The sequence below is a fragment of the Cibotium barometz genome, chromosome 18, assembly GCF_041138505.1.
Source record: "Cibotium barometz isolate CiBa-2024 chromosome 18, ASM4113850v1, whole genome shotgun sequence".
Lineage (NCBI taxonomy): Eukaryota > Viridiplantae > Streptophyta > Polypodiopsida > Cyatheales > Cibotiaceae > Cibotium > Cibotium barometz.
Genome location: NC_141063.1, coordinates 50,293,206 through 50,309,415, shown reverse-complemented (window position 1 = coordinate 50,309,415; position 16,210 = coordinate 50,293,206). Strand labels below are relative to the sequence as shown.

Genomic DNA, 16,210 nt, shown 5'->3' with positions numbered 1-16,210 from the left:
AGATTGGGAAATCCTTATTATGTTCTCCCGATTGAGCCAAAATACATCCAATTGCGAAGTTTGAAGCATCAATATGGACATGAAAGATTTGGTTCCAATTTGGTGCCCGTAAGATGGGTGCAGACACTAATGCTTGCTTCAACTTTTCAAAGGATTCCTCACACTCATCAGTCCAATTAAACTTTACAAGAAGAGCATATAATGGTCTGGCTAGGATAGCGTATATGTAGATGAATCGACGATAATAGCCACAATGTCCCATGAATATTTGTACCCCTTTAGGGTTGATAGGCCGAGGTAATGAGACAATGACATCAATTTTATCCATATCTGTTGAAATCCCATTGCGAGAAACAATATGGCCCAAAATTTTTCCTTGTCTTACCATGAATTTGCACTTGTCAGGATTCAAGCATATACGCTAAACTTGACACTTTTGAAACACAAGTCTGAGGTGTTCTATATGATTATCACGCTCTTGTGAGTGAACACATAAATCATCCATGAAGATCTCAAGAAATAGCCTAAGGTACTCCTTGAATACATGACTCATTAACCGCTGAAAGGTTGCAAGTGCATTTGTTAGACCAAATGGCATAACACGATAGGCAAAGATGCCATCTTCAGTAGCAAAGGCTGTCTTGTGTTGATCCTTTGGATCAATTGACACTTGATTGTAACCAGAGAATCCATCCAAGAAAATATATGCCTTTTTCCCTGCAACTCGTTCCAAAACATGATCCGTGATTGGAAGTGGGTAATGATCACACGTACAGTAGCTACATTTACCTTCTTGAGGTTTACACATACTTGAAGTTTTCCATTTTTATTGGGCACCACTACAATAGGGGAGACCCATTCAGTGTGTTCAATCTCAGATAAATTTTACCTCTAAGAGCTTGTCTATTTCTTCTTTTATCTTTCGTGCAAAATTCTCATTGTAAGTATAAGGACGTTGCTTGGAAGGCTTTGCATCCTCTCGCAATGGTATTGTATGCTGACATATGCTTGGATCAACTCCTTTGAGGTCTTTATAACTCCAAGAAAAAACATCACGATACTCCTTTATTGTTTGAATTAATAACTTCTCCTCATCTAAGGACAAGTCTGTGGCAATCCACACATAGCGAGGCTCTTCTCCTGGCTTAGTGATATCAATTTTTTTTGCATCTTCTGGACCATCATACGAAACCCCTAGCATGCTTGGCTTTTGTCACATGGGCTGTTGAAGAACAATCTTCTGATCTTGAAGAGTGTACTGTGTGAAGTTGGGGGGAACATTAAGACCTTGTTCTTGTCCACTTGAGTCATCACTAATTGAAGACCATGCAGTTTTGAGCTCTCTTTTGCAATCTTGCATCAGAGTTTTTTGTTCAACTGTTATCTTTGCACTTCCGACACTCTCTTTTGAATCGGTTTGGGACTTGAGTTTTGGTTTTGGTTTCTTCGTTTTTTTTACGATTTTTGCTAACAATTTTTAGCTTTTCTTCTGGTTGGAATCCATCTGATCGTTTTACTTGGTCTTTGATACTATCTTGTGCTTGGACATAGTATAGATATCCATTCTTTCCTGAGAAGTGAGGTGGTGGTCGAGAGTGTTCATTCTTAAACTCCTTGTTTTCTTTTTGTATTCTCTCACGTCATTCCCTCTCATCTTGTTTACGGATTCTCTTATGGCTCTTACAGCATTTACGTTTGGGTCGGCTCCGAGGGATCTCTACTTGAACCTCCCTTCCTCTCAAGAGTAGGCGTGCCTTTCCTAACTCTTCCTCGGGGATTATCACATCATCATCAAGATCAGAGTCCCATCCATCTTCCTTATCAGCATCATTAGCAGATTCGAGTATTAAATCCTCCACTGAGACTTCCTCTACATGCAGTGCTATTGTGGATGCATCCCCATAGTACAAATCATCTAGAAGGTCACGTGGTTGTACCATTCATATAGGAATAATGTCATATCCATATGAGTCACAAAATTGAATTGGCTTAGGTAAATCACATGTCGATAATGTTGCAAGGACCTGACTCCATTCTAGGGGATCAATTAAGTACTCAGGAAAGGGTTGTGGAATGTATGCCTCATCTGATACACTTCGATTACCCTTAAGTCTCTCAGTGTCGAAATCCTTACATGAGGCTCCACACATCCACAGATCTTCTCGTCCATCTGACAATGTAACTCTTGAGCCCTCAGATGAAGCAGAATCAAACTCATCTATTGGAGACCTTGTTACATCACGATATGAGTGATTCTTTAGGTTGACCCTTGTGATGATAGAATCATGTCGGAAGTATAAATAATTATATCCCCAATCTTGAATCATTTGAAATTGTCGCATGAAAGGTCTACCCAATATCACTTCATAGTTTGGATGTTTTCCAAAATCCACTACTACAAATGTGTGCTCATATTCAATCCCACATGTAGTGACCAATATGTTCTCTAGCAGCCCAATGGGATGTTCTAAGCTTCCGTCTGCTAGCTGCAAGCGCATCCTTGTACTCCTAATAGCTGGTTTGCCCCACTTTTCCCAAATGGACCTTGTCAACTCACAATGCCCACTCCTGCACCACTATCAAGTATTGCAGTTGAAGATACTTTTCGCACTTCTAATGGGAGGGTAGCATTTCCCTGATCGTCCTCACAAAATTTTCCTACTTTGTTGATAGGAACTGGCATAACATGCTTTGTCTCAGGGTGTATAGTACATTGATGGTGACCCTTTTGTAGCAATACCTGCTCTGACAAACATGTGGCAATATCATTCCACAACTCTGGTCGAAGCTTTATCAACTCAAGCAAAGGTAAGGTACAAGCCACTAGTGCACAATCCTTTGGAAAGTGTTCTACACAACACCCTAGACAATATCTTTCAATTGGTGAAAACTATTGTACTGTTGTATTGGATCGAGCTGCTTGCCTTGGGCGATGTGGACAATCACGAGCCCAATGGGGTTCTCCACACTCATAACAGGGGCCCATTAGTTTGGCTTCTACTTTCCTTTGCTGCCATTGACCTGAGGGGCCTGGAGTCCTAGGTTGGTGCTGCCTAGCAACATCAAAGAATTTTGTTTCCCTGGCAACAGCGCCATTGTAGAGGGTTCTCTCTACCGTGCAATATAGTGCTCATAGAGTACTACCGATCAACAAATGTGTTAAGAAACACAATGTCAATCCAAGGACTCGACCCGATTAGTGTATGAAGGCTTATCCCATGAGGGAGAGCTCACATACACAAACCACCACTTGACGATTCAACCATTCAACACCTCAATCAATCTCTCAATCCCTTAAATTCACTACACTAATCAAGAGAACAAGCAATGCATGGCAATCTCTTAATCCCATTCAAACATTGATTAAATCTTAGCTTTCCCTAATGCCTGCAAACCTATAAGCATGCATCTACTAACCCACAAGCTTAAACAAGCATAGAATGTAACATTCACAAACCCACAAGCTCATAGAGAGAGTCTATCCATGAATAACTCATTGCCAATGAAGTGGGCAAGAGCTTGCATCAATGGAGACTACACACATACACACTACAAGCATGCAGCATACACAAGAGAAAGAAAGAAGCATTCAACTAATCATAGATTAATCTACTTCAATGATGCTAAAACAGATTAAGAGAAAGAAGTGGAGCTATACTCATTGGAGCTTGATGCTCATTAGAGTACAATAGAGAGAGTTAGAGAGTTGCCATAGCTTGAGAGCTTAAGAGCTTCACTCAATAGCTTATGAGAATGGCCAAAAACGTCCACTTTCTTTAGCTAACATCTCTTTTGTAGAGATGTCACTAACCCTAAGCCTAGGCCTCTTTCACACATGGGTGGACAACCCCATAAGTGAGCCTTGCTTAATACACTTAGAACTCTCATTTAGAACCCACATTGGCCTAAAACGATTTACATTGCACTTCGGCACAAAAATATGAAAAAATTATGTGCGTCTTCATGTTCTCACGGCTACAATCCCGCTCTCTCGCATTAATTGCTTCCGGCCTCCTTCCATAATCCGTGTTCCCGCCGTGAGTGTTCTCGTGGAACAAAGACCAGCTACTATTAGCTCTGACTGTAACGAGTCTAATCTTCGAGAGATTTGAAGTGTTTATGGGTTAGGAGGTGCCACTGGACACAGAAGGGCCTTTATCTGACTGAGGAGGATTTTGTGAGTCAGTTTTAGTATGTTTTTGTCAGTTGAGTCTGGTTTAGTCAGAACAGTCAAACTGGTGTCAGTAGAAGGTGAAGGGTCAGCAAGGTGTTCAGGAAGGTCTTGGGATTGTGAAATTAAGGTTAGCTGATGCTGGAGGATTGAGGAGGATCTCGTAGGACACATTTTGGAATGAAGTAAGTGTTAGCATTCGGAAGAAGGTATATAGGCAACATTTGATCTATTTGTGTTAGCTTTGAGTGTATTACTTGTCAGCTTGGGTCACCTCAAGACAGCTGAAGGCTTGAAAGTGAAGATCAAAGCTTTAGGAGGTTAAAGCTAACCTAGGAGGACGTCTGGAAGAGGCAACTAAATAGTTTGAGGAGTTTGGAGTGTGCCCAAGCGTCCACTTGTGTCAGCGAAGGATCTTGCGGCGTTAGTTGACCGGCCGCTACTACTTCTACTACTACTACTACTTGATTGCGATCATAAAAAATGGCTAAGTGGGGATATAAGATAGGGAGGGGCAAGCTAATTTTTAGATACATAAGGGATTAAGTGAGGGTTTGTGCATGCAATTGCCTAGGAGTGGTGATCATAGTCAGGCCCCCATGAGCTTTATCAGGTTGATCCAGTAGTCCTCATTTGCAGAAGAGTTGGTACTAGTGCTCACTGGAGATTGTGATGAGCTGGTAACGTCGTTGTCAGCCATCAAGAGCTCAGTGTCCCACAGCAAAGTAGAAGGCAGGCTCCCCGCATTTCCCGCATAGTCCTTTTCAAATCCGGCCAATTGTGGCGTGCCATTTGGGAGCAACTGATTGCTATCTGCCTTGCCACGTTGGCCATGCAGCGATGATGTAGTTTGCTGATGTGTCAGGCTGACGTTGGTGGAAAAGTCCGTTTTGTTGGAATCTTGCGGAAATTCGCACTGCTGGCTCAATAGAGAACCATTATCATTATTTATATCACAAGCTCGCGTACACGGATGGATTGTATTTCCCAAAAACAGCTGCTGGCCTGAACTAGAAGGCATCAATATATTGTTGTAGTCAAATGCTATCTCATTCAAGTTGAATCCATCCCCTGTATTGAAAAGGGGAATCTGATCAGAGCAAGAAGGCAATATAGTAGAATGAGATGCTTGCTGATTATGGCCTGCCAGCAGCTGCTCATCATGCTTAATGTTATTTGTATAATTAGCTGCTGCAGCTTGATAATCACCGGGCATTTTCATCATCGATATCTGGGTTAAGAGCTGATTGAGGTTGCTGAGGCTGGAGTAGTTCTCACTAAAGCCTGCCGATTTGAGGTAATCCACTGCTAAACGGGCGTCAGCTTCAATTAGGTTAGCATTCTTCCATTCGTGTGCCAGGGGAGGGACTGTAGTGGAGAGATAATTAGAGAAACGATCAGTAAAGCAGAGGAGAGCGAACTTGATCAGAGGGCTACTGGAATCATTAGGGTAGCAGCCAGCCGTCATGTGCGGGTTACAGGAAGAAGGCCGATGGGCGACTGGATGCACGCCAATTTTCAAGAGACGCTTCTTCAAGTGGGTGTTCCAGTAGTTCTTGATCTCGTTGTCTGTTCGGCCTGGCAAATGAGTAGCTATGGTCGCCCATCTATATCATTTCAACAAACACCGAGACAAAATTAATATAGTAATCCTCATCTTACGTATATCATATAATTAACGTTTCTAAGCTGTAGCTTAGACCAAGCTGTATAGTACATAACATAATTAGCCCTATCTCTAGCTTACAACTACAAGCTACAGAGAATATATTCATATAATTAACCCATGTGTGTTTATATAGCCCACCGGTTTCCAAGATTGGCATGAAGCTGGATGATTGTCTGCTCTTCTTGAGATGAGAAGTTGCCACGCTTTATGCCTGGCCGGAGATAATTTTTCCAACGCAATCGACAACTCTTCCCACACCTTGATAGCCCTAGCGTATATACAATTACACACGAATTAATAGCGTATATACAATTACACACGCATTAACAGTTTAATTAAATCGAAGCTATAAGGATTTAATTTGTATCATTCATGATCTTGTACTAGTAGTGCATCCATACTAGTGCCTTAAAATGTTGCTCTCGCTCTTTCGACACAGGCAATTAAACTATACGGGGTGCATTTGTTGATCATAACGAACATAGAATCGTCGTTTTAAAGTAATTAACAGAGGGCACCTTTAATTTCGCTCCTCCACCTTGTATTTAACGTATTATATATGTAGACAACACCATGCTGAATTCTGTTTCGTTTAGTTTTCTTTCTTGTTTAGAATTCTCGCTTAGAATGGATTATTACCGGCTCGCGTAGGGAGACCTCTCCAGTAGTGCTCCTTCTCGACTTCGAGAAAGCATATGATCGGGTGGACTGGACCTTCTTGGAAGGCACTATGGAGAGGATGGGCTTCCCCCCTCAGTGGATCCGTGGGGTCTCTACACTCTACACATCGGCTCATAGCTATAGGTGCTGATACAGGGCGTGCACGGAGAGAGGTTCCAGCTCTCGAGCTCGGTGCAGCAGGGGTGCCCCTTGGCACCCTTTCTTTTTCTTTTTGTGGGCGGAGGCCATGAGCACTTTCTTGACGGCACAGGATACAGGTTTGCAGGGCCTCCAGCTCCCCATCCGCACCTCGGAGGAGCTCCTAGACTCGGAGTTTGCGGATGACACTGTTGTCTATCTTCAGGGAGGGGAGGAGAACCTCCGCCGCTTCGCTTCAGCCATGGAAAGGTTTTGCAGAGCTTCGGGTGCTTTGATCAAGTGGCACAAGTCGTGTGGGTTGTGGGTTAGTTCTGCACCACCCCCAACTTGGAAGCTAGTTGATGGGTTTCAGTGGTGGCTGCCCCCGCGCTATTTGGGATGCTATGTGGGCATTGACATATCTTCGGAGCAGCAGATAGCCCCCCTTCTTCTGAGCATTCAGAAGAAGCTTCTGTATTGGAGTACCGCTCGTTTATCTCTAGCTAGCCGAGTGGTTGTGGCCAACCAGGTTCTTCTTGCTACCATGTGGTACATCACTTCTTGCTGGGCCTTCTCTCGAGCGTGCATTGGCTAGGTGCAAAGGCTCATCAGGAACTTTCTTTGGTCCGGTGGCGACGGGCGGCCCGCCAGGGCCAAGGTGGCATGGGCTGTGATCACTCAGCCGAGGGAGAGAGGCGGCCTGGGCATAGTTGATCCTATTTGTCAGAGCCGAGCTTTGCTTGGCAAGTTGGTGGTTCGTGGCCTCCTACCAAGCACTGAGCCGTGGAAGGAGTTTCTTGTTTCCAGGATTCTCAGCCGCACTCCTTCTCTTAGCGGCCCCTGGACCCCAGCATCAGGTGGATCTTTACAGAGCAGCGATCCAGAGGAGTGGGCCTTGGCTTCGAGGAGCGTTTTACAGCTAGCCTTCTGAGGGCCTGGGAGCATTCACTCTTCCAGACTCCCCCCGGGCACCGATGAGAAGTGCCTGAGGCAGCCATTGATCTGGAACCCCTTGATCCGACTTCCCAGTGGTCATATGGTTGGATCGCGATCTCACATGTCGTGGGGCCTGTTGAGCTCCGGCCCAGCCCAGTCCCTAGACGGCTGGATATGATTTCAGCAGCTGCCTCTAGAGGTTCAGGAGACGAGACTCAGCGGGATGAGGGGCAGAGAGTTGATGAGGCTGGACATTGAGGCGGCCATCCCCTGGGAGTGGCGGACTCCAGTACAGGACCCTCCACCTCCGCAGTGGATGGGCGTCTTTACCCGACATGAGATCCTTCTAGCGGTCTGCGGCTCAGCAGAGAGAGTTGCCCCACTCACCTTCGAGGTGGGAGAGGGAGGCCAGCTTCAGAGGACCCGACTAGATTTGGATGAGTTCCAGGGTTGTATCTTTCAGAGGGTGCGGGTGGTCGACTTTCATCAGAGACAGTGGCATGTAGACCCCTCACCGGCCTCGATAGGGGAGGACTATTGTTGGAGATTATGGGCGTGGGACAGCAGGCCTCTTATTCGCCTTCAGTGGGATCCAGGTGAGTGGCTTTGGTGAGATCCCTACTTGGCCCCTACCAGCCCAGGCGCCCCCTTTTTTCAGTACACAGCGAGGCTGGGGCGGCGGATCCAGAGGCACAGGATAGCAGGCACCACGGCGACGGCCGAGCATTGGCTGCGATAGGGGCTCTCCCCTGCCTTCCTTAGGAACTTCTGGCAGCACCTTTGGGCCAGCTTCCGGCCCCGGAAGGTGACGCTTTTTCTCTAGCTTACAGCGCATAGAGGACTGGCTGTGGGGGCTTGGCTAGCTTTTGGCAGACACCCAGCGTCCTGCCCTCGGTGCGGCCATGCATAGGAGTCGCAGCGGCACTGCTTATGGGATTGCCCACCACAGGCACAACAGGTCTCGCAGCGCGCTCTCAGGATGGTTTTTGCAGGCTTACCAGGTGAGATGATGGTGACGTGGGGTGCGGTGGCTTGGGCCACGGACAGCGGCTCGGCCCTTGGATACGAGGACGTCCCTTGTAGTGTGACCATCCAGGTCTCTGAGAGGGCGATGGCGGTGGTTTCGACGCCAGACTTCTCTTCGACAGTCTCCCAGGAGGGGGAGGGGCACAGATGTTGAAATATACAAGTGAATAGGGTGTGTGCGAGAACAAGCTCTTGGTTAGAGGCTGTAAAAGAGGAGATGTAACTGTGAAAGAACCTGTGAAAAGGTGAGAAGAATCTACTAGGAGAGAATAATGGGTAGCATGAGGGAATTTAGGAGTGTGGAGTTATTTTGGGAGATAATCAGGGAAAAGAGAAGAGGTGGAGAGAATCAGGCAAAAGGTGGAGATATTCTGGGAGTGAATCATGGAGAAATCAATGGGATTTGATGCTTGATGTAAACTCTATAAATTGAGGCATAGCCCTAATGAGAATTTGCTGGTTTTTGAGTATCCATGCCTACATTAATCTATCTGCTAATTATTCACTAATTACATCTTAATCATTTCTTAATCACTTTGTTAATCATGTTGATTCTAGTGTATGATCCACCATAGCTCATCATTTAGCTCAAATTTCAACATGGTATCAGAGCCATGCCTAGAATCAACCAGATTTATGAGCCCATTAGTGAATTAATCAGGATTAGTAAGTAATTAGCAAAAAATCAAGTTTTTTAGTGAGTTTTTCATCTTCCCCTTCACCCCCAGTTAGTGGAGGACTCCATTCTCTTTGCACACATAACATTAGGCTAAGCCCTTTTAGGCACTTATAGTAGACTCATAGGGCTACACTCAACTCAATTCTTGTGGGCCAATTCAGCGCAGAAATGCAGATTTTCGCAGAATGAAGGGCGTCGTTTTTCTGAGGGATTTTTGCCATTACTACTTGCTCAAATCAAATTACTTCAATTCCTCCTAGCCCAAGGAGTAATCAAGCATGCTCTACAAGCTGGTGAAGACAGAAATCAATTTCATCAAGTCTACAGTGAGATCCAAGCTCTTCATCAAATCTGCAGGTGACTTTGGTAAAACAGAGATTAAGCTTTCATTATTTTGTCAAATCTTGTGTTTCTTGGCTTAATCCTCTACTAGACTCATTGCTATTGATGCCTTTGAAAGCATTTGAGCTCATTTGAAGTGGAAGGCATCAGATCTGGACTCCCCGCATACTCTGTTTTTTGCACACAAAACAGAGCATTAATTTACTAATCAGTGATTAATCAGTGCTAATCACTGTATTTTGGTACAATTGAGGGTTCAAATTAACCATTAGGTATCTGATACAGATCCCTAAAGCTTCAGATTGCAAATCGGAGTTGGTTTGATACTCCAACCATCCCCTACAAATTGGTTACCCTTAATTTAGTGTAATTTCTGGAAAATTGTGCTGATAAAATTTGTGAAAATCATCATTTTGCATTCAACCCTTGGTTAATGCCTGTAAATCTCATTCAAATACAAGATTATTCATAGCCAGAGTTGCATTTGGAATGTGCATGAGAATGAATGCTATACGCATTATGTATTGGGCACATTGCATCAGTGTAAAAATGGGAACAGACACTGCCCTTGTCCAGATTAAGGCAAGAGGTAAGACCTCCCGCATAGATTTGGGTTTGCATTGCATAATGACAAAAGATAAACATAAAAAGCCCAAAGGAACTGTCAGCAAAACATTGAAACATGTTGCTCACATGGAGCAAAATGACTTGACGGACGAGCTCATGGCCCCAACCATGAAAGAAGAAGAATATCTCTTCCCAAGAAGAGGATCCACACCAAGAAGAAAAGCTGAAGGAAGACATGGACACGAGAAGAGAAGCTGCCACAAGAAGAGAAGCTGCCCCGAGAAGACTGGAAGAAGAGACGAACGCGTGGAGAGATGCTGCCACAAGAAGAAGACTGAAGAAAAGAGAAGATGTGAGGCTCCAAAGAGTGAGGAGCCATGTGAAAATCTCTGAGAGGGAGAGAGAGAGAGCCCCACAACCCAATGTAACCTGCCCCAATAAAGTAAAACCACCTCTGAGCCACCGATGATGTAGGCCACGTGGTAGATGTATGTGTGAGCACTTTAGTCAAGGTCGCGGGCACTTATAGTAGCCTTTGACACATAGAGAGAGAGAGTGTCAAGGACTATGGAGTTTAGGGACTTGAGGCACTGGTCACGGACTGTCAAGTTAGAGAGAAAGATACAGGGTCCAGGTGTGCTGAGATAACTTGAGGGGAGGAGTAGACACTGGTCGCGGACTTCCAAGTAAGGGGAGGCAAACTTGGTATAGGGTCTAGGTGTTCTAGGATTATTCACTTGAGGGGAGGTGTTGAAATATACAAGTGAATAGGGTGTGTGCGGGAACAAGCTCTTGGTTAGAGGCTGTAAAAGAGGAGATGTAATTGTGAAAGAACCTGTGAAAAGGTGAGAAGAATCTACTGGGAGAGAATAATGGGTAGCATGAGGAAATTTAGGAGTGTGGAGTTATTTTGGGAGATAATCAGGGAAAAGAGAAGAGGTGGAGAGAATCAGGCAAAAGGTGGAGATATTCTAGGAGTGAATCATGGAGAAATCAATGGGATTTGATGCTTGATGTAAACTCTATAAATTGAGGCATAGCCCTAATGAGAATTTACTGGTTTTTGAGTATCCATGCCTGCATTAATCTATCTGCTAATTATTCACTAATTACGTCTTAATCATTTCTTAATCACTTTGTTAATCATGTTGATTCTAGTGTATGATCCACCATAGCTCATCATTTAGCTCAAATTTCAACAACAGATGGGAGATGATCAGCAGCATGACGGCTTGGCACATATGGAGAGCCCGAATGCAGGGAGGCCATAGATCGCCATGCGACTCCACCGGCGGAGGTCATAGAGGCCCTCTGGGTGGACATCATTCACACCTTGAGAGGACACTAGGGGAAACTTCAGGGCGACTGGGATCGCATGAGAGATCGCCGCAAGGCGTTCCTCCGCACTTGGCACTACAGGCCTCCAGTTTGGCTCTTCTAACCTCCCGCATGTACTACTAGTAGGTAGCCCCCCCAGAGAGTGGCCAGCCCACGAGGGTGGAGCTCCGGTGTTCACTGTGTTTATTATCCCTCCTTGTGAGGTGAGCTTTGTAGCCTTATGGCGTTTTCTCATTAACTAATAGAAGGATCGTTTTTCCAAAAAAAAAGAAGAAGCAATTACCACTGGTGGATCGCATGGACAAGTTAGAGCTTTCCCAAACTTCTACATACAAGCTCCGATTTGAGCGGAGATTACAGATCCGTGATCTACGCATCAAGAGCTTTCCATAGATATGTTACATGATATGGTTTTATCCGCTAGATTTTAAATTCCATTTTCTCCCCAAAATTCAAATTCGAATAAAGTAGTCGTTTTGAAGCTTCTAATTAGAAAACGTTTCTTCTTAAGAGAAAAGGTTTGACTCCCTTAAACTGCCAAATAAAAGGGCCCAAGCCTTCCATTGAGGTCCTAATGATATGCCATTGCGGCCTATGTTAAGCACACGTTCTTTTGCCAAATGGGATATTGATTTTGTCGGTCCCATTAAACCTCCAGCTCGTCACACACATGTCGAATATATTATAGTTGCAACCAACTGACTATTTGACCAAATGGGTAGAAGCAAAGGCTACAGTAAAAAATGATGCCAGAACCACAGTCAAGTTCTTGTATGAGTACGTGTTTACATGCTATGGCTTACCTATTGAAATCGTTAGTGATCAAGATGTGCACTTTGTGAATGAGGTCATAGAGTTTTTACTTCAAAAATTTTTGGTGATTCACAAGCGTTCTGCAGCACCATATCATCCCCAGACCAATGGTCAAGCTCAGAGTACTAAAAACAAGATTCTCTGCACAGCACTCACAAAGATTGTTGAGGGACATAGGACTGATTTTGGGAGAAAAAGTTGCACTCAATTCTTTGGGCATATAGAACAGCCTATAAAACATCTGTGGGCACAATCCCATTTGAGCTTGCTTTTGGGCTAAATGCAATTCTTTCCATTGAATTTCTTGTACCTACTCTACGAGTTGCTAAACAATTGGACTGGACTGGTCATGAGCTTTCTCAACGCATTGATGAATTGGAAAATCTTGATGAGACCCGCTTATTGGCGGTAATGGGGATGTATGCCGAGAAGAGGAGACAAAAGCAATGGTATGATCGAAATGTAACAACTGGCCGATTCAAACAAGGCGACCTTGTGCTCTTGTACACACTTAAGAAGCATAAGAGAAAGCTCAAGAAACGTGGCCTAGGACCGCCCGTTTGTGATTAATAAGCTTACTCCAAGTGGTGCAGTGCGTTTAGAGACACTAGAAGGTGAGTAAATGCCTAACTTCATTAATGGAGGTCGTCTCAAGAAATACAATGAACCATTAGCTGAAGTCATGCTTTAACAAATGCATGCTGCCCACACACAGAAAGAAGCACATGACCTACTTAAATGTCAGGCTCAGGAAGAAGCTAAAGCTAGAGCTGCAAAAGCCAAGGAGCGTGGCAAGGCTTCTGTGTTGACCTTACAGTTGGCTACTGATGAACAATATGTCGATCCTTTCAATATTCATATGTCTTCAACTTCATGAGACTGCCTACTTTGTCTCTCCCTTAATTGACTCTGGTGCAGATTATAATGTTCTCTCATTTGACACATGGGTAGCCTTGGGACAACCAACACTTGTGCACATTCCTATTGACTTACGAAGCTTCTCAGGTGAAGATAACTCTATAGAGAAAAAATGTGTCATTATGATGTCCATTCAGGATCACCAGATGTCAGTTCCCTTTCCAACCTAGTAAGTCCGAGGCAGTGGTAGAGGCTGTTCTTGGTCGATCGTGGTTAAGTGCTACCAATTGTTCATTAGATTGGAAGAATAGACAATACAAATTGCAAATTGATTCTAATTGCATCTTGGGATCTACTGCTCCACAAGTTTTATCATGCCAAAAGGGTGGTAGTTCTACCTTACACAACCCACTTTCAACATCTGCTCTTCAAGCTCTGAGACAAATGATGTGGATAATCGATGAGTCCTCAAATGAGGGCCATGGCTGGCATGTTCCAACTACTCTAGTCACTGCTCAAAGAAGGCCAGGCAAGAAGGAATTGTCAATTTGGCTACCCAAAGATATGTACAACTTGTACCATCTAGCCTAGTTGCTAAACCTCCTAAAAAGCATATCTTTTCCAATCCTAAACCTCAAATTATTACTAATTGGGTCCCAAAGCATATTCTTAAAGCATAAGGCTATTATGAGGGTGCAACAGCACTTTGGCTTTCCAAATGCCATGGTTTGCTAGAGGCAGAAGAGTGTATCAACAATAAGATTCCAAAAGCCACTCTTGGTTTTTCATATCAGTGGGTGCAAAGGAAATCAACATAACCTCTTCAAGATAGGATAGGTGGTTGTAATAGCACCTACAAATCTACTTGTGTTGATCTTCTCCAAACATGTATTGAATCACGAGTTGTCCTAATTTCTCCTTGTTACACAATTCCACCATCAACTTGTGTACCTAAGACAAATCCAACTTTACATGAGTCTCCTTTGAGCATAGATTCTAGCACTTCACTACCTAAATCCTCTTATCTTGCTCAAATTCCTTGACAATTGCTAACCTTCCCACCTCTTAAGAAGGACATACCCAAAACCAAAGGTAAGGCATTAACACTACAATTGAAGCTCTTTGGTAGATCAGTGTTCAAATAGTCTCACTTTTACTAATGTGGTTCCTTATGCCTTTACAGGATTGTGTTCTTTTTAAGATGATTTTACCTACATTGTTTTTTATAGGGATTGTAATGATGGATATGAGTATATAAAGTTTGAAGTTTCTAAATTTCATTGTTCTACGCCCAGATACCTCCTGATGGATACTTGGCGAGATACATGTCCACCATGCATTGACCCTGAGTACTCAACCTGAACATCGCGGGGGTTATAGTGCTCCTCATTTTCAAACTCATTCTAGGTACTTTTATGCTTCCTTAGGTGAAATTTGCTGTGGGCATCACTTTGTCACTTTATTCTATCAACAGCATCACCCATTTCCACATTGTCCAGAGTGTACACGACTCGTATTAGGAGAAGCTTCACACATTTGTTGGCTATGCCGCTCTTACTTTCGACGATATGGCAAGGGCTTAATGAAACAAATTGTGGGAATTACACCCCAATGCCATAACCTTCTTGATGTGAGAGTACTAGACCGAGGACCAAATAAACGTAGATTACGTGAGGAGATTCAAGCACAACAATGGAGGGATACATGCATAAATGACTTGCAACCACCTATCTTGCAAGCCCTCCTTCCCCCAGCCTCAACATGTCAATTTTGGATCACTATGAGTACCTATATTGAGCAATTCCAAAATCGAAAATGTCTGCTTAACCTTCCCATAGAACCAATGCCATATTTTAGCGAGAAAGCCCTCCTTCCTCTACCACCTTCTCCAGAGGAGGCCAGCTTTTATACAGGGTTGTCCTTACATCCTGAAGTGATTGATACCATCTTTCTAGCAGAAGTGGACACGGATCCACCACCAGTGCAAGGGTAAGCTCATCAACTCCACAATAAGATCAACAAGCGAGGGCACTTTTCTCCCACTGGATTATTCCCCTCGGCTATATTCGGTGATTGGCACTAATAATAAATTTTATTCTTTTCTTTTTTTTTTCTTGTTTGTTAATAAGATATTTTGCAGAGATCTCAGCTAAACAAGAGCATACAAACACGCCCCAATAGTCCACCTATTGTGCACACAAATTAGGAAGGGGGAGACATGCAATGCCTACAAAGAGCAAAGAGAAGCAATCTGCACAACATCAGTAATGCATCAATGCAAATGCACAACATCAACGAGCACTACAACAGGTGTATTCAAATCATAATCTTTTGTTCTTTATGTGCTTTTCACTTTTGCATATATTATTTGCATTCTCACACACAGTTGGCTCGTTTAAGTTTTAAATTAGTTGTTACCATGTGGTGAGTGATTTCTAGATTCTTAGAGGACTTAGTCGAAGGTATTTCTATTTGAAGACGGTGTAGGATATATGACAACGGAGTATGCCAAGTTCTTATTCTCTCAAAGTATATTAGTTATCACTAGTGGTAGCTACCTCTTAGGTATGGGCTAGGTGCTATGATTAATAAAAAATTTACGAAAATCATGCCCTAAAAAATATATATAAGTGAATCGTGACATGACGTGTCTACAACCATATGGAATGCTTGGTAGGACCTTGGGTTGTCTTAACACCTTGGGGCCGATGCCTTGGTTTCCATGGGGTGAACACTAACATCTAAAAGATTAAGAAGAAGACCTTCAAGGACTCTATTGCCTTGATAGATACTGGTAGGACTTTGGGGTACATTATCGGCCCTCGAGACGGATGCCCTCATCTTCATGGGGTACTCCTTATGTCAAAAAGAACAAAAAGGGTCTGTCACCCTTGAGATACTTAGCAGCCTTTTGATTCTCTTAGCGGAGGTCTCTTGGCCATTGCTTGGGTCTCATTAGGATGGAACCTTTCTCTTTATCATCTTTTACACACACACAAAAAAAAAAAAAACC

At 43.7% G+C, this 16,210-nt stretch overlaps 1 protein-coding gene across 1 annotated transcript; it reads right to left on the bottom strand.

The window, feature by feature from the left end:
* Positions 1 to 4,628: 4,628 nt before the first annotated feature.
* On the bottom strand, positions 4,629 to 6,157 carry LOC147629450 (transcription factor MYB102-like; the record flags this gene model as incomplete). The annotated part of the gene is made up of 2 exons (XM_086813005.1): positions 4,629 to 5,778; positions 5,979 to 6,157. Coding segments are annotated over 2 exons (1,197 nt in total), but the record flags the coding sequence as incomplete, so codon positions are not given.
* Positions 6,158 to 16,210: the final 10,053 nt, after the last annotated feature.